Here is a 26,535-nt window from a genome sequence, read left to right on the forward strand (position 1 = left end):
GCGCTCGCGGACGCCTTTAGAGGTCGTACCAGGCTCGCCGCGGTCCTAGGGCCACGGCTCACGGCGGGGGAGCGGCCCCGGCGCGCCCGCAGGGACCACCCGCCCGGTACCGCGGACTCGCGAGCCGGGTCCGGGAACCACCGCTCCCGCCAGCGAACGCCGACTCCTCCCAGGAAATAACGTCGGGGAAGTAGGAGGGAGTGGTCTCGGCCTCCCCCCACCGCCGCGCAGCTCTCCGGGACTACCTTGAGCACCCGAGTTTCCGCTTCCCTGTGGTCATTGTCTCGGTGCTACTCCATAACCTGGGGGCTCAACTCTTGCCGCCTGCTCCCGGCGTCCTCGGACCCAGTCCTCTGGCGCAGAGCTTTAAAGATAGGCTGTGGAGATGCCTGGTTGGGGACGATGAATGAGCCCTGAGATTCCTAGGTGGACATCTGCTCCTCTATCTGTCCCTGCACCTGTCCATCCTCCTGAAGCGACGAGCAGGGCAGGTGCCCAGGCAAGGGAATAATTCCCGGGGCCAAGAAGACCCACGGAGGAGGAGTCATTGAGATGAATGGCTGGCGGGGCGGGGTAGGGGACAGGCTTTCCAACCTGCGTGATTGGGGGCGAGGTGCCAGGTCTGACGACCAGGGCCGTCCCTGCCGTCCAACAGCCCCACCAGCACTGCCTCCAGGATTTCCCGCCTGCACAGTCGGGCTCCCCCTACCCTCCCGTCTACCCTCCGCTGTCCGCTTACCTCCTAGGATGGCCGGGAAGGTGACCCTTCTACCTGCCGTCTAAGACCCCCAGAAAGGTGCTCGGAGGCAAACGCCGGCAGGAGTGTGGTCTAAGGCCAGCACACCCGGCCTTGGGGCCTCGCAGGGTCTCCCCGGCTGCTATCCCCTCTCAGGGTCTCTAAGCTCTAACTACACTCACCATGCTCTCACCTGGGGGCTGCCTGGAGTCCCCGCAGGAGCTGGTGGAGTCCGCTGCCCGCCACCTGCTCTGCCTTCCCTGCTCTTCCAGCCGGGGTCTGGGAGCATCTCTGGGCTGAACCATTTTGTTCCATCGCCTAGTCCTGTGATTTGTGGGGCCAGGCCCTTCCTCATGCCCCGCCCACAGGCACTTTGGTGAGGAGACCTCAGTTCACCGCTTCGCTTTTTTCTTTTCCCAGTGTCCCTGGCCAGGCGACGGGGAAGGGGAGCAGAGAGCAGCCCATCCTGTCCCGTCAGCGTCCCAGGCCTTTTCAAGTGGATGAAGCGCTCGGGGCTGGTCTTCTGGCATCTGCCTCCCCTTTACCCTTTCGTCATGTCTCTCTCCTCCTCTTGGGCGCCAGCTTTTCCCCAGGTCTCTAGTTACCACTCTCTCACCTGGTCTCAGGCACCTAATCTACGCAGAGGCCGAGCCCTACATTCCTCAAAGAACATGGTCCTTTTCCCTAGAAAAACGCATACAACATCAGAGAGTTCACCCACTCCCTGAAGCCCCACCCGTGGACCCCACTTTCAGGATCCAAGAACTGAGGCGTAAACTGATTACTGTTGAATTTGCTGTGTTTTAGATTTTAACAGGAGCCAAAGCTTTGCCCGGAGAAATGGAGCTCTAAGCTGTGGCTTCGGGTAGTCACAGTTGCTTGAAAAAGACTGGGTGGGAAAGAGCGAAAAAATATTCTTGGTGAATTGGAGTTGTTTGCACCTCTGCCCCCAGCACTTCGCTAAAGTGCTAAAGATCTGCGGCTCCATCCTGAATATCTGCCTCTTTTCAGACTCTACATCCGACCATTTACTACATCCGACCATTTACCGACCATAAACATGCCTTGCATTTAACCCCTCCTTTCCGTGTCTTCTACAACTGCCCTGGTGCAAGCCTTTGACATTTCTATCACCAACCGTCTCCGCCCTCCCAACACACACACACACACACACACACACACACACACACACACACACTCTGATCCCTTGTGTTATTCTTTTATGTAGCATCTATCTAGTGTATTGTCTAATTTAATATTTAAAACACTTTCGTTGTGTTGATTGTTCCCTGCTGTATTTCCAGCACCTGGAACACTGGCTGATATACAGTACTCGTCGTTTAAGAGAACGTGTGGCAGATTTCCACTGGTCTTCAAGACTTAGCTCACCTCCTCCAGAAAGCCTCCCCTGATCACTCTCTACTCTTAGTCCCCATGAGATGCTCCTTCTCTCCGTGTTGTCACAGCATCCTGTCCCTGCCCTGAGCGCATTGGGTTGTGATTTCCTCTTCCTTCTCACGAGCCCTTGGAGAAAACGGGGTGTGCCTTGACGCACATAATGCAGTCCACGTTTTAGCACGAACTTTGTCTGGGTGGTGCGGCATCGAGACCTGTCATCTCCAGAGAGCAATTCCTTCTAGACCATACTTCGGCTCAGACATTTTAGAATGGTTCGGGAGCCAAAGGCTTGTATCAATGTATCGAGATCTTTCTGCCTGTCTTCCAGGAAGGTTTAGGCCCTGCCAACCGCCTACTTCCTGCCTCCTCCATCCACAGCCTTTCGAGGTCGGCTTCAGGGTTCCAGAAGTGCGCCCCCAGAGCTTCCGCGCTTGACCTTGTGGAGCCCCCCCCCCTCCCCCGCAAAGACCGCTCTTCTGCTCTCACCCTGCCCGCATTCGTGGTGCCTGCCCGTCAGCACCCTCTTGGAGCAAAGCGGATGGCACGGTTTCTCTGCTAACTCCTAACCCTGACTTTCCGCTAATATATACCAATGAAGGTAACTGTGCGTGAAAGAGCAGCATATACAATATGCACCCTCCCCAAATTCTTTCTAATGAAAAAAAGTATTAAAAATACATATGTACATATGTAATTTTGAGGCCCCAACCCCCCAAAATACAACGAAGGACCACACCAAACAAGGCGGCTCAGGCGCCCCGGGGCGTCCTGGGGTAGAGACTGGGCGGGGGTGGGGGTGGGGGCTCCTCTCGCGGGGTTCGAGGCTAGCCCACCCGCACAGCCGGTGCCACAGCAGCTGCTCAAAGGAAGACGTAGGCCGGGTCGGAGGGGCGAGCTTTTGGAGCGGTGGTGTCCCGGGAGTGGCAAGTCGTTTCAGCGGGAAGTCTGGGTGCTCCGAGGGCGGAACTGGAGCCCTTGCTCCCCTGGTGTAAAAAGCACCCGATACACCCATTAAAGAATATGGATTTAGCGACAAAACGTTAAAAACCTCCGCTAGGGCTGAAATAAAGGCACCGCTGGGATTCGAACCCAGGATCTCCTGTTTACTAGACAGGCGCTTTAACCAACTAAGCCACGGCGCCAAAGACACCCAGCTTCCTTCCGAAGCTGCACTACAGGAATAGAGCGCTCGGAGCGCGGCCGCGGCACCTTCAGACTTTTCTAAAACTAGTTTCCGCAGAGCGGCGGGATTCGGCATCGCCCTCTCGCCGTGGGATGCCCACAGGGTCGAAAGGAATAAAACAAACATATGAACCCTAGGCAGAAGTGCTGGCTCGGGGTACCCCCGGGAGTGTAGGATCGCTGACATCCAGATCCTGCGGGATCGGTCCCTGACCTTGGACACAGAGGGACGCGGCCAGAACGTCGGAGAAGCAAAAGCGTGCGTAGTCGGCAGGATTCGAACCTGCGCGGGGAGACCCCAATGGATTTCTAGTCCATCGCCTTAACCACTCGGCCACGACTACACCGTCTGAGGGAAGTCCTCGTGCTAGCCTTTCTCAGTTCACAAACCCTGCAGACACGGCCCCGAGCAACTTTGGGGTTCCGGAGCCGAGAGAGCGCGGATACAGCACCAGCAGGGAACTTGGAGCCGCCGCGCCCCGCCTCCCTGGGCTCCTCCGCCGGGACCTGACCCTGTCCCCAACCGCCTCCCGGAAAAGGCTCCCTCCGCCCGGGGACCTCCCTTCCAAGCCTGGCAGTGTGCTAGCGATTTGAGAGGCGGTGGGTGCCATGTCGTCTGCGATCAAAAGTCATCGGTTCCGCGCAGAAACTTGTGGATTGTAAACAGCAGGTGTGCGGAGGGGAGGAGGGATGGGTAAGGGGAGAAGAAGAAAAAAAAAAAAAAAAAAAAAGATAAAAAGACCACTCTGGCCCGTACGGGGATCGAACCCGCGACCTTGGCGTTATTAGCACCACGCTCTAACCAACTGAGCTAACCGGCCAGCTGCGCCAAAAGAGCGGCTCAAGTCTCTACATATGCATCACTCAAGTATAGGCAATGCCACCAGAAGACCCACGACGTCACGACCGAAAAGTTTCCCAGATGCGAACTGGAAGCGACCCCTAACGGCCAGTTAAGGCCGCCTCTGAACGCCTCTAAGAGGCGACGTGGCTGTAGCGAGCAGCTCCCGCGAAAGAACCAGACCAGCCAGATGCATCATCACCCTCAAATAACTGCTCCTGCCAACTCCTGAATCGATGGGTTCTGACTTCAGAATTCCTGCCGGTCTCAGGGTTTTGACCAATGATCTGCCTGGCCTATAAGAAACCCTCAGCCCTGATAGCGGGGCGGCAGGGGGGGGGGTCCCCAACACAGGCACCCCAGCTTCCTCATGTGTCCTGCTAGCGCTTGGCACCCCCCTTCCCCCGTACCCATCGTGTTCTCCCCAGCCCTCTAGGCTGGTGCACTTGACTTCTCCCTGGGCCCAACCTTGCTGGCTGAGACCATCATAGCCACCTCGTCTACCCTGCCCTCCACTCCCCAATTTCTTCCCTTTAAGGCATGACTTTTGGTTATCTTTGTTGGACCAGAAGCTCTTCTCTAAACCGATTGTGCCACTAGCAACAAACAAGAACCGAAATGATGGGCTGACTGCCTGGAGGTCAGGAGGCCTGGGACCCTGAGAAAAGCAAGAGTGAGATACATCACCAGAGCTTTATTGCAGGCCAAGGGGCCTATCACAAATACCCCCCACCAAGGCAGAACCCAGGTGCTCAGGGCCACCTGTCAGGGCCAATGCCTTGACCCCTACCAGAAAAGAAATATCAAGAGTGCCAGGATTTGCCCATTTCAATAATTTCAAGGCAGACTGGCACCAGAACAGAAAACTGTAGGAGGACAGCAGTTTGTGGATTCGGGGACCTGGGGTCCCGGTGCGATCACAGAACAGGTAAGGGGACAACGAGGGGAGGAGATGGGCAGGGGCCTCAGGGCCTCCAACACCGCGGGAAGGACTTTCAGGCCACCCTTGAAGTCCCCGTTAGCAGGACAAGGAAAAGGCTCCCAGGGAGCTGGGGTGCTTGGGCTCCTGGATGGAAAGGCAGGACAGATGGATCCTGGGATTCACACGAGTCAGGAGAGTCAGCTCCCCACACTGGAACCGCTGTAGCCGAGGAGGTTCTGCAACGGGAAGAGAGGAAAGTGTATGTCCTCTGCGTGTGGTCTGTCGTCCCCGTCCACTGTCTTCCTCCGCAGTTCTGGAAATGCCCCCAGCAATCACTCGCTCTTCCCCCTTCCTCCTGGGACCCATCTGTCTACACACCCCTCCTCCCTTACCCAACACGGTGACCATGGAGGATTTCCTCTCAAGCTCAAAGGAAAGCACAACAGGACGGAGGACAGAAAAGCTGGTACAAAGCGTCCGGAGGAAGAGGACCAAAGGCTCATCAATCTTGGCTGAAGACTAGAAAGGCAGACTCAGGATTAAGCAGAATTCAATTTTTTACTTTTTTTTCCCCAGAAAAAAATTTTTTTTTCAAATTCTTGAACTTTCTACCAAACCCTTGGGAATCTAGGTATCCAGCCCCCCCACCTCCCAGCCACGTCTCACCTCCACCTGGGCTCCAGGACCTGTAAATTGCAAGGCCACCTTCCCCGGCCCACGGACACACTCCAGGAGGGACGTCCACTCACTGGGACAGAGCCCTAGAGCCGTTGCCACGTGATGATTCTTACAGGTGACCAAAGCCTCGGCAGTGCCGTCCTCTACCAGGAGCCTGGGGGAAGGAGGGGCCGGGGAGAAGCAAGAACTCCCACGGCAAACCCCGGTGCCCTGGGGGGACCCGACACACCTCTCTGTCCGCACCCCCCCCACCCCCGGCCCCATCTTAACTCATTTTTCTTTAGTTCATTCATCCCCAAATACTTATGAAGCAATTCCCACAAGCCAGGAACTGTGCTAACAACAGGAGAGCAGACAGACGAAGCCGCGTAGAAAAGAAACCAATGGAGCGATGGGTGCCCACCTTGCGCGCTCACCTGACGCTGGCCTGGATTATGGACGTCTGTGTGGGGCAGGTCGAGCCCTGACGAGCACACCTTCCCTGCAGTGAGGACAGAGGTTGGACAAACCCACCTGGGCCCGTCACAACTCCCTGCCGCCCTGTGCCCGGCTCGCCTGGCCCCGCCCGTACCTGGGGGCAGAGGCTGGTACAGTGAGCACAAACCCACAGGAGCTGAAGGCTGAAGACAGAAACGATATGGCAAGAGGCGGTGGCCTGGAACGGGGCCCGGCTCCCCTGCAGTAGTTCAGCCAGGAAGATGCGGGGCAGGGGAGCACTGAAGACAAGGAGAGAGAGAGGTCAAGAACAGCCCACAGGGGTGGAAGGGAGCGAGGTCTGGAAGGACCGAGCAGGCACAGAGACGGGGACAGCGGCGGCTTCTGTAGTCTCCGGGAAGCCTCATGACCCATTTTGCATCCTGACCTCTGACCACTGATCATGGCGCAGGCTTGACCCAAGGTGTCAGCCAAGGAAGAGAGCTACATTTTAGGCTGAAAAGCCTGTGAGGGCTTAGAACACTGAATCTTTCTGGGTAAGACAGTAATTACCAGCATTTTTATTCAGGGCAGAGGAAACCCTTCTGACTCAACATGCCCCACTAGCACTGGAGACTAGTTAGGGCAAAACTCCCAGAGCCAGGACCACATGGAGGAAGCGGACGCAAGGCCACGAGGTCTGGGGATCAGGGCCTGGGGCACCGACCTGATGCTGGTCTCCGGGGGGAAGCTCAGGACCTGCAGGTAAGTGGATGGCCGGAAGCAACAGTAAACATTATGGGATCTGCAAGCGGAGGAGGAAGAGCGATGAGGGAAAGAAGCCAAGCGAGACCAGAGCAGACACCGGGTCACGGGCTCAGACCCCTGAGGGACGCGCTCGGGCCCCAGCCCCGCCAAAGCAGAGGGAGGAAGGAGGCTAGGACCGGCCCGGAGCGTCCCTCGAGGGGAGAGGGCACGCACGGCACACGGACAGCACGTCAAAGGGACGGCGGGAGAACCGCGTCAGCAGGGAGGGGAGGCAGAGCCAGCCCCACAGATCCGCACCTGGAAATCTTTTTCTCCAGCTGGCCAAAGTAGACTCGGGCTCCCGGAAGGAGTCCCAGCGGGGGAGGCAAGTGTGGGTCTTTGATGTAGATGTCCAGGTGAGGGGGGAACTGACAGTCGGCAACCCGCACGGCTACGGTCAGCTTCACGCACCCTCTCGAGGTCCGAGCGGTGCCTACGGAAGGAGAGGGGAGGGGTCGGTGGCATCTGCGAGGACCATAAAGTCCCCGCTAACCTATTTCTCACCCCCCAAAGGAGGCATCATTACCAGGCTTTGTCCAGAAAGGGGCCGGAAACGGTTCACACAGTGTGCGTGACAAAACCTCAGCTGAGAAGGACACCAGGGAATTGGTGTGGCTGTCGGGTCACAGAAATACAGGAACGACAGAGTAAGAAAGCGGAGAACGGGAAGAGATTTGAGAACAAGCCACCGCTTGCACTAAAAAGGCCCTTCCTTGTCAATTTCGTCCTTTTTTTTTTTAATATTTCCTTTTACTGCTACGGCTTTTCCTTAGTTGTGAGAAAGTCTGCTCACGATCTTTTCAGAACAAGAACTTGCCGGGGGGAAGCCAGGCCTGAATCACCACTTCCACCTCCCGCGGACGCCATTCCTCTAGGAGCTAAGGCACGCCCAAGAGACGCACGCTACGGCGGAGAACGCGGTCCACCCAACCCGGCCGCGGGGGGAGGAGAGCGAGCGGCCAGAGCGGCCGGCGAAGCCGGCGGACATTTACTCGCCACTGAGCAGGTCGGCCAGCGAGGTCTCGGGCAGGGCCTTGTTGGCGTCAGGCGCGGCGGGGAGGTCCCGGCTGCTCTCCAGTTCCACGGTCCAGTCGTCCCGCACAGTGAGGCAGGACGTGCAGCCGGCCAGCTCCAGAGGACGCTGCGGGACGCAGGACGGCCCGCCCTCCGCGAACAACAGTGGCGTCTGCCGGGGACAGGGAGACAACTCGGTGAGTGTGTCCTGCTCCAGAGGGAGGCTCACAAAATACCGGGGCGATTTTGCTTTCCTTCTGGAGCCTGGTGAGAGAAGCCGTCCAGATTCAGACAGGCTTTCCGCCTTTCCTCCGGGGAACCTCGACAGTAGCCAGGCACTGCCGCTTGCTCTCCAGACCCCAAGTCGAAAAAGCCGCCCGGGGAAGGGTGAAGGAAGGACAAGGCGGGGCACTCACGGGAGGGCCAGGAGCCACCAGTCGGTACACTCGACCCGGGTGCAAGAACTCGAACCAGCGGATGGAGGAGCCACGGAAGACTAAGAGAACCTGGGAGGGAGGGAGGGAGGGAGGGAGGGAGGGAGAGAGGGAGGTGCTGGGGCCTCCGGCAGGAGCTAGGGGCACGGGATGCCAGGCTCCCCGGATCCCCACGGTCCAGGTTACCTTCTGATCCTCGCTCTCGTCTCCCTCGGGCTCAGGTGGGCCCCATGCGGTCCCCTCCTTCCTCTGGGTGCCCCCCAGCCAGCGCCCTGATACGTAGAAGCTGAGAACGGGCTTGGGCACCTCTGGACTAGCTCCCGGGGGGACACCGAAGTTCCTCTTCATCAGGGCCTCCTTGTGGGACAGCAAGAACAGTCGGCTCTGTTCTGTGGGAGGGCCGTCTGGCAGGGCGGGCTCTGTCTGAGAAGGTGCGAGGGAGGCGGCTGAGAGAAGCAAGGGTCTCGGCACAGGCAGGATCAGGGCGTCAGCCAGGAAGAACTGGATGTAGACCCTGTCGGGACAGACAAGGAGGAGAGGTTTCTCAGCGGTGCAGGCGCTGGCTGTCGTGGGCCCCAGACGCCCGCCACCCGCACCAGGCCCTTCCCTTCCCTTCCCCTTGGAGGCTCAGGGGATCGCCGCCGCCTGAAGGGCCGACCTGGCCTGCTGCTTCTGGATGAAGCCCGCCATGCTCAGCTCCTTACAAGAAGGGAAGGTGCTCCTGACGTTCCTCTCTATGATCAACTGGAACCTCTCTGTCCGCACCAAGCAGCCTAGAGAGAAGGTTTTCTCTTTTGGCGAGGGGAGAGAGTGACGGGCTGGGAAGTGGAGGAGACTACCCGGCAGGCCTCACCGCCCAGTCCAGGCCCGAGCTGCTCCCCTAACACAACGTGAGGGCCCAGGCCTGCCCCCCTCCTGAGATGCCATCTCCAAGGGAGAAACCGTCCTGGCCACGTGTCCAGGCCTGCCCCCGGCCTCCTCGGCCTCAATTCCACTTTCTCACGAATCCCTACAAGGCCTGTCCCTTGGTCTAAGAAACTTCCCTTTACAGGAACTTTCCCGGTCTATAAATCTCAGCAAGTCCAAAGAAGACCATCACTCTCCCAAATTAAGAAGCGTCATCTGCCGTGCACATCAGGAGCTACGGTAGGAGAGATGAACACTGGGAATTGGAGTCCTCGCTAGAAAAACCCTGGCTCCGGTCCTCTGCCAGTACTGGCGTCCCGGACTTGTCCCCGAACTTGCGGTTCAACATATGCCACTTCGCATCTCGAGAAAATCCCAGGAGATCCCCCCTCCCCAACCCTGCTGTTCTGAGACCCTCCCCGTCCACCATCTCCTTGCCACTTCGGAACTCCAAACCTATGAGCCGGGAGTCGCTGATGGGCTGAGAGTGCTTGGCCAGGATTAGGCAGGGGAGGGAACCGCTTCTGTCCCGAAGCTGCAGGCAGCCTTTGTGAGATGAAGCCGCCAGAAGCCCAATTAAAATCTGCAGGGGGACGAAAGACAAGGTATCAAGTATTTAGCAAATACTCGGCATCTACTGTGCTCCAGACGCTGCCAAATGTTAGCTACAAAGTGAACAGGAAAGACGCGGTTTCTGACCTCAAAGAACTCGTATCGGATGGGGAAGACAGATATAAAAAAACACACACGCACGTTCACACGTTCAGGAGCGGGGCAGAAAGCGTACGAATCAAGGTTGGAAGTAGGAGACCGTACGGGGCCTCACAGGACACAGGAAGGAGGGTGGGTTTATCTCACGAGCACTGGCAGAAACAAAAAAGGATTGAGAGCAAGAGAGCTTTGTGAGCCCACAAAGGGAGGTTTTAGCCCACTCTCCCGTCTGCCGCAGGGAGAATGAACGGATAGGGCTGACAAGAGACGGGCGGTGTAAGTAGAAGGCTAGTGCGGCCACAATGACGAGGAAGGGCGACGACAGCGGCAGGGAGGGCGGCAAAAACCGGGGTCCCTGAGCCCTGCTGGCGCCCCACCTACCTGGGGCGGGTGGAAGGTGGAGGGCAGCAGAGAGAGCCAGGACCACGACAGACGCTGGTTGAGCTGGCCGCTGGTCAGATGAGAGGCCTCCGGGAGGGGCAGGAGGGTCTTAGCGTCAAAGGCGGCCCAGGCCCTGCACCGGCCTTGGTCTTTCAGGGTGGCCAGCGTAGGGAAAGAGCAAGGGGTCTGCAGCCGCGTGTACTGTCAGGGAGAGCAGAGCAGTCACACCGCACGCCCCGCGGTACGCTGGCCCTGCCACCCGCCTCGCCTTCCCCGCACACGCTCGTACCTTCTGTAGGGGACAGTGATGTGGATCTTCGAGGATCTCCTTGTGGGCATTGCGACGGCTGCTGCCGGGCGGAGCTAGAACGTCCAGGATGGGGGCCAGAAGCTGCAGCCCCGGGCTGGGGTTCCCAGGACAGGAGTGCTGCAGGAGCTGGTGGTGTCTCAGCACGTGGGGACAGAGCCTTGGCCAGGAGGAGAGGCGGTCATGTCCCCCAAAGGCAGAGGCGCCTCTTCGACGCCCCTGCTCCCCTTTCCCAGGAGGCGTCCTACCCCCCAGGCCCCCAGCCCGGACCCCTGTCCTCACTTGCAGGCCAGCTCCTCCAGTGCCTTGGTGGCCCACAGGTACAGGGGAAGTCCTAGCTGACGTTCCCACACCAGCTGCTCATACAGGGAGGCCCCCTGGGCCTGGTGGAACGACTGAGTCTCGGGCTTCTGGCAAGAGAAGCCCCGGAGCAGGATGGCGCCGTGGAGGCAGGGGGCCAGCACTGGCCTTCTCGTCCCTCCGCCCACGGACTGCAGCAGGTGAACGTCCTGGAGCTGGAGGAAAGCAGGACACGTGAAGAAGCAGAGGTGAAGCCCTCAACTGAACGAGCCCGGCAGAGTCACCGCGGTCCCCCAGCCCGGCCTCCGGGGGAAACGCGACTTCTCCCGCACCGGCACCTCCTCCCAGCCCCCCCGCGCCTCGCCCCGTCACAAACCCTCCCCTGCAGAGAGCCCTCACCCCCCACGAGCTCTACTCTGCTTTTCGGCGGCCGGGAGGCCCCTGGCGGGTGCTGGGCCGCCACTCAGCAGTTGCCTGAGACCGTCCTGGCCCCATGCATGTCGTTCGGTCCCAGCATCACCTCCTCTATTCGTAGGCCCTTCCTAACCTGAGCCCAAACTGTTCTTGGCACAAGTCTGCCAACCCCACCCTCCAACACACAGACTCTTTCTATATTTTTGCTGTAGACGTTCCTATACCCTGCTGCTAGTGCAAAAAAACAAAACAAAACAAAAAGGCCAGTCCACAAAGGCAGGGGGAGTTGCCGAGAGGACCTCTGAGCCGACCCCTCACCTACCTCCAGGGAGACTCCCGGCCGCACCACCTTCCTGAGGCTGTGGAACTGCTGGTAGGCGAGGCAGAGCGCCAGCTGCCCGTCCACCTCGTAGAGGCCGGCCGGCTGACTCAGCACGCCAGTGACCTTTCCCTGCCAACACGCCAAAGGTCCCGTCGATCGCTATTTCCTCCTTGCTTGGAGACCCGCCTCTCCTGCCCCCCGAACTCTCGGATCTCTCCTTCGCGCTCACCGTGTATGACAAGAGCGTAGAGTTCCGGACAAGAGCTGCTTCCCTGTCCCCGTCCTGGGAGCTGCTGGGCGCGGGGAGTGGCGGGGGGTCAGCCTCCAAGAGGGGTCCATCCAGCTCCAGCTCCAGCTCCCGCACACACTCCGGTCTCAGGGGCAGCAGATGGGAGGAGGGACTGGTCGTCCAAACGCGGTAACAGTGGCCGCGGATCCTGACCACTCGCAAGGCTGTCAGCACATAGGACCTACCAGGCCAGAGGGCTCGGTGCCACACCAGCTGGGCAGGGATCTGGCTCGTGCAGGGGCAGGCAACACGGTACATGAGACGCTTCCCACGACACTGCCCCTCTGCCAGAGTCTCTTTCCATCATGACTTGACTTCCAAGACCTGCTCCTCGTGAATTCTGTTCTGCGTCTTCATCGGTCCTGTCTGCCAGTTAACTCTTAACCTCCTGGATCTCTTCCCTCTCACAGAAGATGCCACATGTCTCCCAATCCCTCCCTGAAGATACAAACCATCCCACCCAAACAGGGAAACATCCCATCCCAAAATTACAGCTTTTGCATTTCCCCATCCCACCTTGTAACGTACAGATGACTCTCATTTATTTAACCCACACGTACAGAGCACATACGTACTCAGTGTTGGAAAAGATGTTAAGGGAAATACAATAGATTGGACCCTCTTTCCCAACATACTTTAAACCACTGGGGAACACAGACACAAACTCAAGTAATGATACGGGGCCATATGCGATCAAGTGTCAAAAACCACACACATTCCGCAAGGTTCTGGGGAAAGAGAGAGGTGAGCGTGGGTTGGAATGACCAGGAAGACTCAGTGAAAGAAGCTGGCCCCTGCCCAGGGTCCTGAAGGATGTCTCTGCTTTGTCAAAGCGGAGAGGAGAGAGAAGGGGGATTCGCGCAGGAAGCAACATAAAGATGTCCGAAACTCAGGACAAGCAAGGCAGTGAGAACACGGGCCAAGATGGAGAAGGATCGCTCCTGGGAGTCTCAGGACACAAGATGGGAGAGCCAAGAGGAGAGAAAAACCCCAGAAATGACAAGCTGAAAACTTCATTTTATAGGAAACTGAGAGACGTCAAAAGTACGAAAAGAAAATAAGCCTCGGAGAGCAGGGTATCCTATGGACTGGAGCAGTGTGGTTGTTGAAACTCACGCACCAGGGGAAGACAGACGGTTCTCAAACGCAACAACCTTCTAGGGCCGAGAGAACACACAGCCATTCGCAGGAGCTTTGAAGCCCTCTGCCTACTCGGGACACCTGAACCCCCTGGTCTCCTGTGCTCCACCTCACAGACCTCCAGCTCTACTCTGCAACTGGGCGAGACCACCGACCAGAGGCCACCGACCAGACCGTGGACGTCACGCCTCGTCGCGAGGTATTGCCGAGACCTCACCTAAGCTTACGGCTCGTGCAGGACAAGTAGTTAAGAGCAGTTTGACCGCACAGACGGGTGCCTCTGCTCCTCCCCCACTGCCCTCTGCTCCACAGACTTCCTTCCACCTCTCACCAGGACACCAATCCGCAGCCCCTCTGCCTTCACTCAGACGCCGAGCACTTCTTTCCTCTGTGTGAGCGCCAGGATCTGAGCGCAGACCCCGAGCCCTGCCCCGTCGGCCTCCCTTCGCCCCGAGCCTGCCAGCGGCACACCAGCACTGCTCTGCTTCCTCAGCTCCTCTTCTAAGCCAAAAGCCCCACTTGAGGAAGTCGGGCCCCCGTTACCCCAGTGCCAAACACTCTCCGGCGGGGCCGCTGTTGGGCAGCCTCGTGTCCCCGGATACCTAGCAACAGCAGGGACCCTGAACCTTTTCTTCTCTTTTCAGAGTCCAGTCTTTCATTTTCAAGAGATGATCTCAGCTCCTCCATCACAGAAGAGATTCCCTGGGGTCATCTAGGGTGACAGTATGTCTCCAATATGTCTCCTCCTCAGCCTATAAATATAGCAAGATCACTCCTCCCCTGTTCAGGCCAGCTCTGCCCTGAACGGCATTTCCCGTGGTCTCTAGGGGACGGGAAACAGTCTAATGTAAAGAAAATACAGAGGCTCCTCTATAAGCCAGGACGAAAGACCAGACCAGAAATTTAGGCGGCCTCTAAGCGGTTTTAGTTTTAGTCGTTGCAGGTTCCTTGAACACACTAATAACTGCCACTTAAGCTCATGACACATACGGACACAAGAATTCTGACCGCGCTACCACGTTTCAGAACTGCCTTTCCTGACATGCACAGAAGAGAGTCTTTTTAGCCTTTAATGGTTTCGAATGCTTTTGAAACATCATTCAGATAATCATGCGAGTCATAAGACAGTAAGTACCAAGTTTTCAAAAAAGTGCACACTGCAAAAAAATTTCAGGAGGCACACATACTTGGGGCGCCTGGGTGGCTGGGTCGGTCGAGTGTCTGGCTCTTGATTTCAGCTCAGGTCGTGATCCCGGGATCGTGGGATCAAGCCCCAGGCTGGGCTCTGTGCTGAGTATGGAACCTGCTTAAGACTCTTTTCTCCCTCTCCCCTGCCCCTCTTCCCCACTCGTGCTCGGTCTCTCACTCTTAAAAAAAAGAAAAAAAAAACGCACATATTTGATGTCTTAATGGTGCTAAAACGTATCATTTTCTAATGCAGGGGAAAAACAAGCGATTCTGGCAGGTCTGAAAGAGTCACCCACGGTACACAAGTCATCCACTCAGACGAACTACACAGCAGAAAAGTCTGCCCCCTGCTTCCTGTGCGTCGGAATGATGTTCCCTGGACTCCTCCTTCAACAACGCCGTCCCAGAAAACTGCTCCCCGAGTTGCCTTCCTCTCCTACTGCTCTCTCTCCTGCAAAGAGCCCTGACGGCCCCTCCGCGACTCCACAGCCCGAACAGACCCCAGTCCTCACCTGCACGACGACGGACACGAGGCTGCCAGCTGGCGAGGATCCACCAAGAGACAGGACAAAGTGAGCTTTCTTCTGACTCCTCACCAGAGCGCTCACGCGAACCAGCTTCCCAGCCAGGTTTGGCTGCACACCTCTGAGCTTGCCTCTAAAGAAGGAAGAAAGAGGAGAGGGAAAAGTCCTTTCCATTTCTTTTTCCCTGTAGATGCCTTCCCTTCCGCCATAAATAACCTAGTGGTGATTTAAAATTGCCAAAGCGATCGTTCCGAAGACTCCCTTCAAACTCTTCCTGACCTTAGATGAGGCAAACTTCACTTGAAGACACCCACTCCTGATACCCAGAGAGGCCCCATCGCCCCCCTCATCTGGAACACTCCACCCGTCCTGCTCCCAGAACCTTTCTCCCCTCCTCCCACCAGCCCACCCCCTCCTCCCAGCTGCATGGCGTTCTGTCCTCCCCCCCGACAGGGAAGGACTACCTGTGCCTGAGCAGGCGGGAAGCGGTCTCTGGATAGAGAACAGAGAGAGGGCTGAGGGAGCTCGGACTGCTGGTCAGGGGGAGCACTGGCACCGGAGCACTCAAGAGCTCCAAGTGTCCTTCCCCTGAAGAACTCCACCTGGGAGGAGGGAGGTAGCTCCAACTGGGGAACAGAAAGAGATGGCCCAACCAAGAAAGGTCCAGATCTATGAGCTAGAAAAAACCAAGAGCAAGGGTTAGCCAGGACCCTAGCGTCCCATCCACCCTTCTCCACCTTTCTTCCCTCAGAGACTTAATTTCCTCGCTCCCTAGATACCATTCTTGTTAGGATCGGAGCATCCGACCTTCACCTTCCTACTCACCTCACAGCCCAGGACACCAGTGTTATCTTTCACATAGAGGTCTCCTTTCCTGCACTCTTGTTCCAAGTCCCCTGACAGGTCTGTTAGTGTCCCTAAGAGTAACAGCCGCTCCCGGGGTAGGGGAGTCCCACTTGGTCCAGCCTCTTGGGCCCAAGCCTGGTATGCATTACTGCTCCAGGACAGGTGGCTGCAGCATGGGAGGTTTTGGTGGGTCTTGAGGTCCTGGACTGAGACAAAGCTGCAGAGGGAAGGGAGCAGAGGTCCTGCAAAGCCATATCCAAGCCTAGAAAATTATCCTTAACCCCAACAAATCCCCCAAGTTCCCAAAGAAAAGTCAACAGAAAACATGGACGAAGAGAGGAGTCTGACTCAAGGGCAAAAGCCCCAAGGGCGGGGACGCTCAGTCGGTTGAGCATCGGATTTTTGATTTCGGCTCAGGTCATGATCCTGGGGTTGTGGGATCGAGCCCTGAGTCAGGCTCCGTGTTGAGCATGGAGTCTGCTTAGGATTCTCTCTCCCTCCCTCTACTCCTCTCCTCGGCTCACTCACTCTCTCTCTAAAATTAAAAACAACCAAGGGGCACTTGGGCGGCTCAGTCCATTAAGCATCTGATTTCAGTTCAGGTCATGATCTCACAGTTCATGAGTTTGGGCCCCATGTCGGGCTCTGTGCAGACAGCTCAGAGCCTGGAGCCTGCTTCGGATTCTGTGTCTCCCTCTCTCTCTCGCCCCGCCCCTGCTCAGGCTCTGTCTCTCTCGGTCTCAAAAATAAACATTAAAAACAAACAACAAAAAAGCCTTAGGGCTAAGAGCCTAAGGACATGAGGATGGGGTCTAGGCCCAAAGACTAGGTAGTAAGGCAGGCAGGAAGAAAGTCGGTGCTGAGTGACATTTTGAACAAGACGGCGCGACAGGGGACCCAGAAACACAAAGGAGTAAAAGAACAGCCCGCGGGCAGGAGTGTGGGGATAACGCTGGCCACACTCAGCTCCCCTGATGGCGTCGCGGCTCTTAGCTCCACAGAGAACTCCAGTGCAGCCACCATGGCCTGTGCCTGATGGCTCGACCTCAGTGGCCCCGGCCAGGCTTCCTTCCTGGTCTGGGAGATCACAGAACTCTCGACTGGCGGGGAAGCAGAGGTCGAGACGGGAGTCGCTCTCAAGAGCTCCCCGATCTCAGAAGATGCTTAGGATCGGCCGTTCCCAAGGCAAGTGCTGCAACACCGCCCACCACTGTCCGTGACGAGGCGGAGCGTGGATAACGTGGTAACGGGCGAACTTATCACGGTCGGGACAGATTCACACCTGTAATCCCGTGACCGCACACACTGGCATGCTCACCATCTTCTGAGCAGAAAGAAGAGAAAGGATAAAGATACGGAACGTCGTAACTCACCCTCCTCTGTATCACGAACATGACCCCCGTGTGGGTACCAACAGCGGGGAACGCTGTCCTAGACGGCCCACTCCCCTTCCACACCTGCTTCCTTCTCTCCCACACGGATGTGCACAGCATAAAAGGCAAAGACGGTAACGAGTATGTGTCGAGTCCCTGTTACGTACACACGATACGGGGTCCGTTCCCGCTCAGTGATTCACTGAAGCTTCACCCCAAATCACTGTAAACACTACCAGTGAGGAAACTTTGAGAAGTCAGGAACCCAGGGGCGTAGGTGGCAAAGCCAAGGGTGCCTCGCTCAAAAGCCCATGTTCTTTTCCTGTTTCTCTACTGCTCTAACGGCCCGGGACAAAGCAAGTGGAGACACCTTCAGGACAGAGAACAGTAAGGACAGGGGTCACTCTCCCCAGACTCTTCAGGGTCTAGGTCAGGAAACTGAAGGTGAGAACCTCAAATCCTTGCATTTGTCACTGCTCTCCAACTTTCACTGCCTAACATACTGCCTGGCACACTGCAGGCACGTGACCAAGGAGAAAGGAAAAAGACGATTAAAATCTTTGAACCTGTCAAACAATTCCTGTTTGATCCCCACCCACCGTTCTTTACAGACTCACTTCTACGTACCCTGCCATCGATTTTACGTTTATCTTGAAAACAACAAGAAACTTCAAAAAGCTTCCAACTTTCCTAACAATTCCTGACTTCCCTCTTCTCCACTGTTCTAGCAACGCCAGAATCTGGAGAGATTCGGATCTCTTTCGTCTTAGACTGATCACGGAGGCCACGAGGCGCATGCTCGGCTCACCTGCGGGAGAATCTACGCCACTGCCAGAGGCTGCACAACCTCCTCTACTAGGACTAATCAGTAAGTAGTTCTCTGTCCCAGGGCCCTTCCCATGTTAGCAGGACGGTTTTCTCCTGAGCCTTCATCCTGTGCTTACATAAACAACGTATTTAACCTTAATAGTTACGGACGTGGACGAGCACTGTAGGAAAAGATGGGAAACCAGAGGCCCATGGATTAGGATGAGGAGAGTTACGCAGGAAGAAAAGTGCCCCCAGGCAAGTGTGTCCTGAGAAATTACTTTGGGATTCAAATAAGACATCATTTCATACCCATCAAAGAGGCCAAAAAAACCCCATTTTTTTAAACAAACCCCGGATTTGGAAAAGGTTCCGGATGTAGACGTATACCGCTACGTGTATCCGCTGGTGCAACTCCACCCACGGGAAAGCCACGTGCAAACGGCTAGTGAGGCCACTGTGTGCACACCCGCGGAGCCCACACTCCCCTTCAGGACAGTGGGTGCTGCTGGAGAAGGGCAGGGAACCGGATCAGGGTAGAGCGCTTAGGAGACTCCACTGAATCTGTCACGCTTCACTTCTTACAAAGAAGAACTGAGGGGCGCCTGGGTGGCTCAGATCATGATCTCAGGGTTCGTGAGTTCGAGCCCCAGATCACGCTCTGCAACGACAGCGTGGAGCCTGCTTGAGATTCTCTCTCTCCGTCTCTCTCTGCCCCTCTCCTGCTCATTCTCTCTCACGCTCTCTCAGAATAAATAAACTTGAAAAAATGAAAATAAAAAAGAACTGGAGCCAACACGGCAAACGTGAAGGTTTTCAAAAGGTGAGCAGAAGTGCTGACTGTATGATGCAGCCAGCACACTGTTTCGTCGGAGGCCTTCCACATGCAGCACCTTCTCAATGAAGGAAGCAGTGCGTTGATTTACATTCTGGCGGACCAGCATGTGTAGTTACCATCGGCTTATAACAAATCCATGGCTGAGAAAAACAATCCGGAATTCTGAAAATGACGTTTCGGATAACAGAGTACAGTTAAGCTGTCTTCTCACCAAAGATCCCTCACCTTTGCGGAGACAGAGCACAGGGCCGAGTGACATCCAACGGCCATAAGCAGGGTCAGCCCAGGGAAAAAGTATCCTACGCTCGAGTAAGTTTGGGAGATGCCTAATTAAACAAAGCTAAACAGATCTGCACCTTTTTTTATTTTTTAGAGGACAGTGATACGTATATTCACATCATAACAGAATACCATGCAGCAGTAAAAGAGATGAGCTAGAGCCATCATTAGGAGTGAATCTCACGAGCACAAGGCACAAAAAGCAAATCGCAGAGGATATATAAGGTATGGTGCCATTTATATAAAAGCAAAAAGTATGCAAAACTCTACAGTATACTGCTTAGGGACAGACACATGTGCAATAAAAACATACTGGGTGGCTCGGTAGATTGAGCGTCTGACTTCAGCTCAGGTCATGATCTCACGGTTCGTAGGTTCAAGCCCCACAGTGGGCTCTGTGCTGGCAGCATGGAGCCAGCTTCAGATCCTCTGTCTCCCTCTCCCTCTCCGCCCCTACCCTGCACACGAGTGTGCATGCACACGCTCTCTCTAAAATAGACGTGAGAAAATATATAGACGTACGTATATATAGAATGTGTATACATTTACATATAAATAAAAACACAGGAATTAACACACCCCATATTTGAGATAGTGGTTCCTTCCGGGAGGAAGTAATTGAATTTCTTTTAAGGCCTTTCAGAGCCTTTAATAAGTTAATGAGCCTTGTGACTTTCCCAGAGAAGGTTATCACACGTTCAGTGTCTCTTAAACTCATTTAGCCATGGAACCCTTTTCTTGTGGTAACTTATTAACACTGCCTTGAACAGTTTAAGAAACACAAGTGTTGTAAAAAAAACAAAAACTAAATCCCTTCAGAAGACTTTAAACTCCAGTTTCAAACACAACTCATCTGCACTCGCTGATGTCTTAATGCTCCATACGTTAGTTTCCTAATACACAAAAGAATATCAACCTCTCCACCTTGGGGGTCCTTTTTCCAAATTTTCTGTCTTTCGTCTTCCTCCTTCTTCTCCTTGTCCCTAACAAGACTGATGTCCCTTGACATCAGTCAGTTAAGGAGAACCACAGGTAAAGGAAAGCAGCTTAATGGAGGCTGGAGGAACCTAGCAGAAGGGGCTTGATAGACCTTTTCCTCCCCGTAGCACCGCTTCCCCTCAGGCCTGTCATTTTCCCCATAACTACAGGTCATTCCGTTTCAGTCCCAAAGTTAACTTCCTCTCTTAGAGAGCCCGCCTCTCCTTACCTGTAGCTGAGGGGCAGGGGAAAACCCTGGTTCTTTCCCTGGGACAACCAGATGGTCTTCACACAGTCAATTACCAACTGAGTCAACTGGCCATCGGGCTCCGTGCCAGCTGGACACAGCGTCTCTTGGATGAAGGTCTGGGCAGCCTCAAGCCAGGCCTGCTCCTGAGGAAAGTGAATCTAGTTAAAACACCTTCCTAACCAACCTGCCCACCAATGAAATTTGGGGAATAAAGTAATAAAAAGAGAAATTAAGAGGGCACGTAAATAAAGACAAGCCGCAGAGTCGAGCCATTAGAAGAAACCTTAGGTGTGACGTAATTCAGTCACACCTCAGGTCTTACCTCCTTCTCCTGTAGGTGCCGTGTAATAACCAATTGCACCGCTGGAGCTATGCAGGTGGCCTTACACTGCTCTGTGACACCCCCGTGGGTCTCCCCCAACACCTTGGACATACGTCTAAGATCCATGATCACCAGGTACAATATAGTGGTATCCCATCTTACATGGGGTCTGGTTCTAAAGCCAGCAAGTTGAGAAATACTCAAAATCACCCTTAAAAAAAATCCTTTCAGTGGCTCATAAAGAATATGACAAGGGGGGGCGGGGTGCCTGGGTGGCTCAGTCAGTTAAGCGTCCGACCTCGGCTCAGGTCATGATCGCGAGATTCGGGAGTTCGAGCTCCGAGTCGGGCTCTGTGCTGACAGCTTGGAGCCTGGAGCCTGCTTCAGATTCTGTCTCCCTCTCTCTCTGCCCCTCCCCACTCTGTCTCTGTGTCTCTCTCTCAAGGGTAAACATTTAAAAAAAAAAAAAGACACGGTATCATACGGTAACAAGTATATTTAAATTTAAACATACCGCATTATAAGCAGTATATAAAAAGGACACAATATAATTAAAAAATTTTTTTTAATATTTATTTTTCAGGGAGAGAGACAGAGACAGAGCATGAGCAGGGGAGGGGCAGAGAGCGAGGGAGACACAGAATCAGAAGGAGGCTCCAGTCTTTGAGCTGTCAGCACAGAGCCCGACATGGGGCTCGAACTCACAAGCTGTGAGATCATGACCTGAGCCAAAGTCGGATGCTAAACCAACTGAGCCATCAAGCGCTCCTAATTTTTAATCATTTATTTTTTTTCAGTCGAGTATATACACGTGAGTTCCCATAAGCTAAATCAACGTTAAGATATAATCCCACTGGATTTGTTTTCTGCTCTGTCTTCTCAGCTAAGATGTAGGCTTCCTAAGGAGCACATGAACCACTTTATATACCTACCACACATTCTGGACACACAGTTGTCTGTCTAAAGATAGCTCTAGAAAAGGGGACCAGTTTGGCCTGCTTCCAATGCTAGTTTCCTTCGTTTTAAAATTCTGACAGAGTTCAACAGTACTGAGGGGCAGGACCTTTATTCCGACCCCCAGTGATAATTCTAAACCATCACAGCTCGATCCCTGTTCCTCCAGGGCTCTTCTATTAATCTTCCGGTCAATCCTCCACATTCAGTCAATCTTTAGCAGCCTGAGAAACCAGTCTTCACGTTCTAGTGACTTCGGCGTTCTTGTAAACAGCCCTACCGCTAAACCTCACCTTCACTCCACCTTCGCCAAACACTGTCACTCATGGCCATGGATATCAAAATTGGGGCACCTAGGGGCGCCTGGGTGACTCAGCTGGTTGAGCGTCTGACTCTTCATTTTGGCTCAAGTCATGATCCCAGGGTTGTGGGATCTGTACCGTGCTGACAGTACAGAGCATGCTTGGGATTCTCTCCCTTTAAAATAAAATGTGAAGGGGGTGCCTGGGTGGCTCAGTCGGTTAAGCGTCCGACTTCAGCTCAGGTCACGATCTCGCGGTCCGCGAGTTTGAGCCCCGCGTCGGGCTCTGTGCTGACGGCTCAGAGCCTGGAGCCTGTTTCACATTCTGTGCCTCCCTCTCTCTCTGCCCCTCCCCTGTTCATGCTCTGTCTCTGTCTCAAAAATAAATAAACGTTAAAAAAAAAATTTTTTAAATAAATAAATAAATAAATAAATAAATAAATAAAATAAAATGTAAGGGGCACCTGGGTGGCTCAGTCAGTTAAGCATCCGACTTCAGCTCAGGTCACGATCTTGCGGTCTGTGGGTTCGAGCCCCACATCGGGCTCTGGGCTGATGGCTCAGAGCCTGAAGCCTTTTTCGGATTCTGTGTCTCCCCCTCTCTCTCTCTGCCCCTCCCCCGCTCATGCTCTGTCTCTCTCTGTCTCAAAAATAAATAAACGTTAAAAAAAAAATTTTTTTAATAAAATGTAAGAAAAAAAAAAATTGAGGCACCTGGCTGGCTTAGTCAGTAGAGCAGGTGACTCTCGATTGTGAGTTGGGAGCCCCCACGTTGGGTGTAGAGACTGCTTAAATATAAAGTGTTTAAGAGGCACCTGTGTGGCTTCATCGGTTAAGCTTCCGACTTCAGCTCAAGTCATGATCTCATGGTTCGTGAGCTTGAGCCCCACATCAGGCTCTGTGCTAACAGCTCAGGGCCTGGAGCCTGCTTCGGATTCTGTGTCTCCCTCTTTCTCTGTCCCTCCCCCACTCACACTGTCTCTATCTCTCTCAAGAATAAATAAGCATTTAAAAAATTTCAAAATAAATAAGGTCTTTATTTTTTTTTTAATTTTTTTTAAACGTTTATTTATTTTTGAGACAGAGAGAGACAGAGCATGAACAGGGGAGGATCAGAGAGAGAGGGAGACACAGAATCGGAAGCAGGCTCCAGGCTCTGAGCTGTCAGCACAGAGCCTGACGCGGGGCTTGAACCCACGGACCGCGAGATCATGACCTGAGCCGAAGTCGGACGCTTAACCGACTGAGCCACCCAGGCGCCCCTAAATAAGGTCTTTAAAAAAAATTGGAGGGGCACCTGGATGGCTCAGTTAAGCACCCGACTTCACTCAGGTCATGGTCCGTGGGTTCCACCCTCGTGTCGAGCTCTGTGCTGACAGCTCGGAGCCTGGAGCCTGCTTCGGATTCTGTGTCTCCCTCTCTCCACCCCTCACCCACTCATGCTCTGTGTCTCTTTCTCTCAAAAATAAACATTGAAAAAAAAATTTTTTTTAAATTGGCCCATGCCATCATTCAGCACTGCCTCACCAACATAAGGAGAGCCTCACCCAGACTCTCATATTTTCTGTCTTCTTTTCTAGCTCCTGAGGACCTGTCCACTACTTGGCATTGAATATACTACTGTTTTTCAAAGTGTCGCCAGTGCCTCGGAATCACCCAAGTTTCTTTTTGTTTTTTAATGTTCTAAGCTATCAGCACAGAGCCCGACGCGGGGCCCGAACTCATGGAACCTCGACATCATGACCTGAGCCAAAGTGGGACGCTTAACCAACTGAACTAACCAGGTGCCCCAGAATCACCTAAGTTTTATTAAAAATGTGAATTCATGGATCTCACATGCTGAATCAGAATCCTGGCAGGAGCGGGGGACACAGAAATCTCTATTTTTTTTTTTTTTTTAACGTTTATTTTTTTAAGACAGAGAGAGACAGAGCATGAACAGGGGAGGAGCAGAGAGAGAGGGAGACACAGAATCCGAAACAGGCTCCAGGCTCTGAGCTGTCAGCACAGAGCCCGACGCGGGGCTCGAACTCACGGACCGTGAGATCGTGACCTGAGCAGAAGTCGGTCACTTAACCGACCAAGCCACCCAGGCGCCCCAAGAAATCTCTATTTTAAATACGCTTCCCCAGATCAGTACTGATAAAGGCTGAAGTTTGAGAACACTATACATTTTTCCCTCAACGACCTCAGCCACTGGATGTCTTTCCTAGCCATCCATAGACGCGAATTTAGCTGAGCTCTATCTCAAGCTCTAATAACATCCGTCTGCCTACCCGATTCTCCACCTCGCCAACGTACAAGCACCACACATCCCAGCACTGTGCTTTTCACCCAAAAAACAAAAACAAAAAAAAAAAAACCACTCCTCTTCCAACGTTCACTAACTGGCAAGTTGCACCCTCAACCAAATAATTCTACCCTGAAACCCCAAGTCCTCCTTTAATGCCTTCCTTTCCCTACGCAAGACCCAAGTCCTTTAGATAGACTCTACCTCCTTTTCTTTTTTTTTTTTTTTAAACTGTCTTCACTTCTGGAACCTCAACATTGCTGCCTTGGTCGGGGTCACCATCCTCTCTCACTGCTTTTCAACCACAGCCTTCTAACTGGTACTCTGCACCGCTACCTCAGGAAAGGAAAACTCCAATCGCTCTTCTGCTTAAAACCCTCCACTAACTCCCGATTATCCTCAGTTTAGGGTCGCTATTTAGCAAGACTTCTAAGACGGTCAGCTCTCACTCCTCCATCACCACCCAACTGAACTTGAGTTTTTCAGAGATCCCTGTTTCCATCTCTTGCTTCTGAACATGTCTTTGCCTCCGCCTTGAAACCTCTTTCCAGCGCTTTTTTTGCCTGGCTAACCCCTACGTGCGCTTCGGGTCTCAGACGTTTTTTCTCGATCGTCGTTATTCCTTCACCCTGCAGCTGCGTCAGGGGCCTCCCCCCCGGAACCCTCAGCCCCACCGAGCTCCACGAGTCCGCTCCCGGCTTCGCCACGGGTTGGAAGCCTGCAGAGTGGGCGGAGACGTGTCCAAGGCTCCCAGCTGGCGCCCCGGGAACAAACAAACACATTCGCAGAAACCAGCGACGGTGGGAGGAAGGACAGCCTCCCAGGCCCCCCTCGCCCGGGCGCGGCCGGGGAAGGCAACGGGGGCAAAGAAACACGGTGGAGGGAGCAGGAGAAAGGGGAGAATCCGGGCACACGAGGAAAAAGGGACGAGGGACGGAGGACGGCACTCACGGAGTCGGGAGCCGGAGCCGTGGCGGCCTCCATGATGCGCCCGAGGCTACGCCCAGGGAGAGCCCGCGAACGGCCGTCGCGCGAGGGCTCTCGGGAAGGCCGCTCCGTGACGTCATCGGTGGGCGCGGCCGCGGCTCCGCCTCCGGCTCCGGGTGTCGCTGCGCAGCCGCGGTGACTCTGGTCCCCACCCCTCCCCCCCCCAAGCCGTGCTCGCCCGTGGCTTCCTGTCTGGCCTCCCCCGGAACGGGCTCTAGCGCAGGTGCTCGAACGCAGCCCGCCTGGTTGGTCGCTCCTAAGCATCTTTCGATCTCCCTGATCTTACCAACCAGAGAGAGCTGTCTCCTCTTTAGTGCAGCCTGAGCACATCATTCATACTTATGTGACGGCCTTGACTCACTGCTGTAATTGTTTCTCCGCTATGCTGTACCTAGAAGCTTTACCCTACTTATTCTTTTTCTGTGTATCCTGGTGCCTAGAACAGTGATTGTTGCTAATAAGAGCTGGGGGCGTCTGGCTGGCTCAGTCGGAAAAGCATACGACTCTTATTTTTTTAATTTTTTTTTTCAACGTTTTTTATTTATTTTTGGGACAGAGAGAGACAGAGCATGAACGGGGGAGGGGCAGAGAGAGAGGGAGACACAGAATCGGAAACACGCTCCAGGCTCCGAGCCATCAGCCCAGAGCCTGACGCGGGGCTCGAACTCAGGGACCGTGAGATCGTGACCTGGCTGAAGTCGGACGCTTAACCGACTGCGCCACCCAGGCGCCCCACGACTCTTTTATTTTTTAAGTTTATTTTTGAGACAGATTGAGAGAGAGAGGAGGGGAGAGAGAGAGAGAGTGCCAAGCAGGCTCCGAGCTGTCAGCACAGAGCCCGATACAGGGCTCAAATTCAAACAGATCATGACCTGAGCTGAAACCAAGAGTCAGATGCTTAACCCACGGAGCCATCCAGGCACTCCCTGGGTAGAGATTACTCACATAAAACTTTAAACCATGTCTTTCTTTGAAATATATATGCATATGAACTGGGTAAATATTTGTGGCTCAACTAATGAAAGCCTTTTGCTCTTTCTACCTCAGTCAACCAACCAAGCATTCCCTGGCTTCGTAGGCAGTGAGTGAACAGAATTCAGGCAACTATGCACCAGGCACTGGGAGGGGAAGACAGGAGATTAGAAAGGTAAAGTGAGGAGGTTGGGGGAATATGCGAGAGAAGTAAAGGGGGTTAAGGGGTACAAACTTCCAGTTATAAGTCACAGGGATGAGTCACAGCATAGAGAATATAGTCAATGATATGGTAACAGCTTTGTGCTGACTTACCGTGGTGAGCATTTCGTAACGTATATGATTTCTGAATCACTCTGTTTGATTGAAACTAATAATAGTATTGCATGCCAACTATACTCCAACTAAAAATTCAAACTTTAAGAAAAAA

General features: G+C 54.3%; 1 protein-coding gene and 3 non-coding genes across 9 annotated transcripts; all 4 read right to left on the reverse strand.

Moving 5' to 3' along the window:
- Window positions 1–3,202: 3,202 nt before the first annotated feature.
- Window positions 3,203–3,276, reverse strand: TRNAT-AGU. Its single transcript has one exon. It is a non-coding gene; the product is annotated as a tRNA-Thr (tRNA).
- A 302-nt stretch (window positions 3,277–3,578) lies between these two features.
- TRNAS-AGA lies at window positions 3,579–3,660 on the reverse strand. The gene has a single exon. It is a non-coding gene; the product is annotated as a tRNA-Ser (tRNA).
- Window positions 3,661–4,063: 403 nt separating this feature from the next.
- On the reverse strand, window positions 4,064–4,137 carry TRNAI-AAU. Its single transcript has one exon. It is a non-coding gene; the product is annotated as a tRNA-Ile (tRNA).
- Window positions 4,138–4,836: 699 nt separating this feature from the next.
- Window positions 4,837–25,172, reverse strand: CTC1 (CST telomere replication complex component 1). 6 transcript variants are annotated; one of them, XM_042915141.1, is made up of 23 exons: window positions 25,098–25,172; window positions 20,259–20,422; window positions 15,734–15,971; window positions 15,373–15,584; window positions 14,897–15,041; window positions 11,997–12,281; window positions 11,768–11,896; window positions 11,014–11,246; window positions 10,714–10,891; window positions 10,425–10,625; window positions 9,789–9,915; window positions 9,085–9,199; window positions 8,613–8,940; window positions 8,409–8,498; window positions 7,971–8,164; window positions 7,505–7,593; window positions 7,237–7,411; window positions 6,899–6,976; window positions 6,329–6,473; window positions 6,174–6,238; window positions 5,746–5,911; window positions 5,472–5,598; window positions 4,837–5,315 (listed from the first exon to the last, which is right to left on the reverse strand). In XM_042915141.1, exons 1-23 carry the CDS (start codon window positions 25,128–25,130, stop codon window positions 5,176–5,178), a joined length of 3,657 nt encoding a protein of 1,218 aa, XP_042771075.1. In that variant the 5' UTR covers window positions 25,131–25,172; the 3' UTR covers window positions 4,837–5,175. The 6 variants fall into 6 exon arrangements, with proteins under 6 accessions (XP_042771075.1, XP_042771074.1, XP_042771077.1 ...); XM_042915140.1 differs by having other exon boundaries at window positions 11,768–11,926; XM_042915142.1 differs by lacking the exons at window positions 4,837–5,315; window positions 5,472–5,598 and having other exon boundaries at window positions 5,823–5,911; window positions 6,161–6,238; window positions 11,768–11,926.
- Window positions 25,173–26,535: the final 1,363 nt, after the last annotated feature.

This window comes from Panthera leo, chromosome E1, assembly GCF_018350215.1.
Source record: "Panthera leo isolate Ple1 chromosome E1, P.leo_Ple1_pat1.1, whole genome shotgun sequence".
Classification (NCBI taxonomy): Eukaryota; Metazoa; Chordata; class Mammalia; order Carnivora; family Felidae; genus Panthera; species Panthera leo.

Excerpts from the sequence above, each read along its gene's own strand:
- CTC1 (XM_042915140.1), bottom strand. The coding sequence starts at position 25,130 with ATGGAGGCCGCCACGGCTCCGGCTCCCGACTCC. Across the intron at positions 12,282-14,896 it reads TCGTGTCCGTCGTCGTGCAG|ATCCCTGCCCAGCTGGTGTG; the intron begins GTGAGGACTGGG and ends TGCACGAGCCAG. Across the intron at positions 10,626-10,713 it reads ATCACTGTCCCCTACAGAAG|TACACGCGGCTGCAGACCCC; the intron begins GTACGAGCGTGT and ends TCTCCCTGACAG.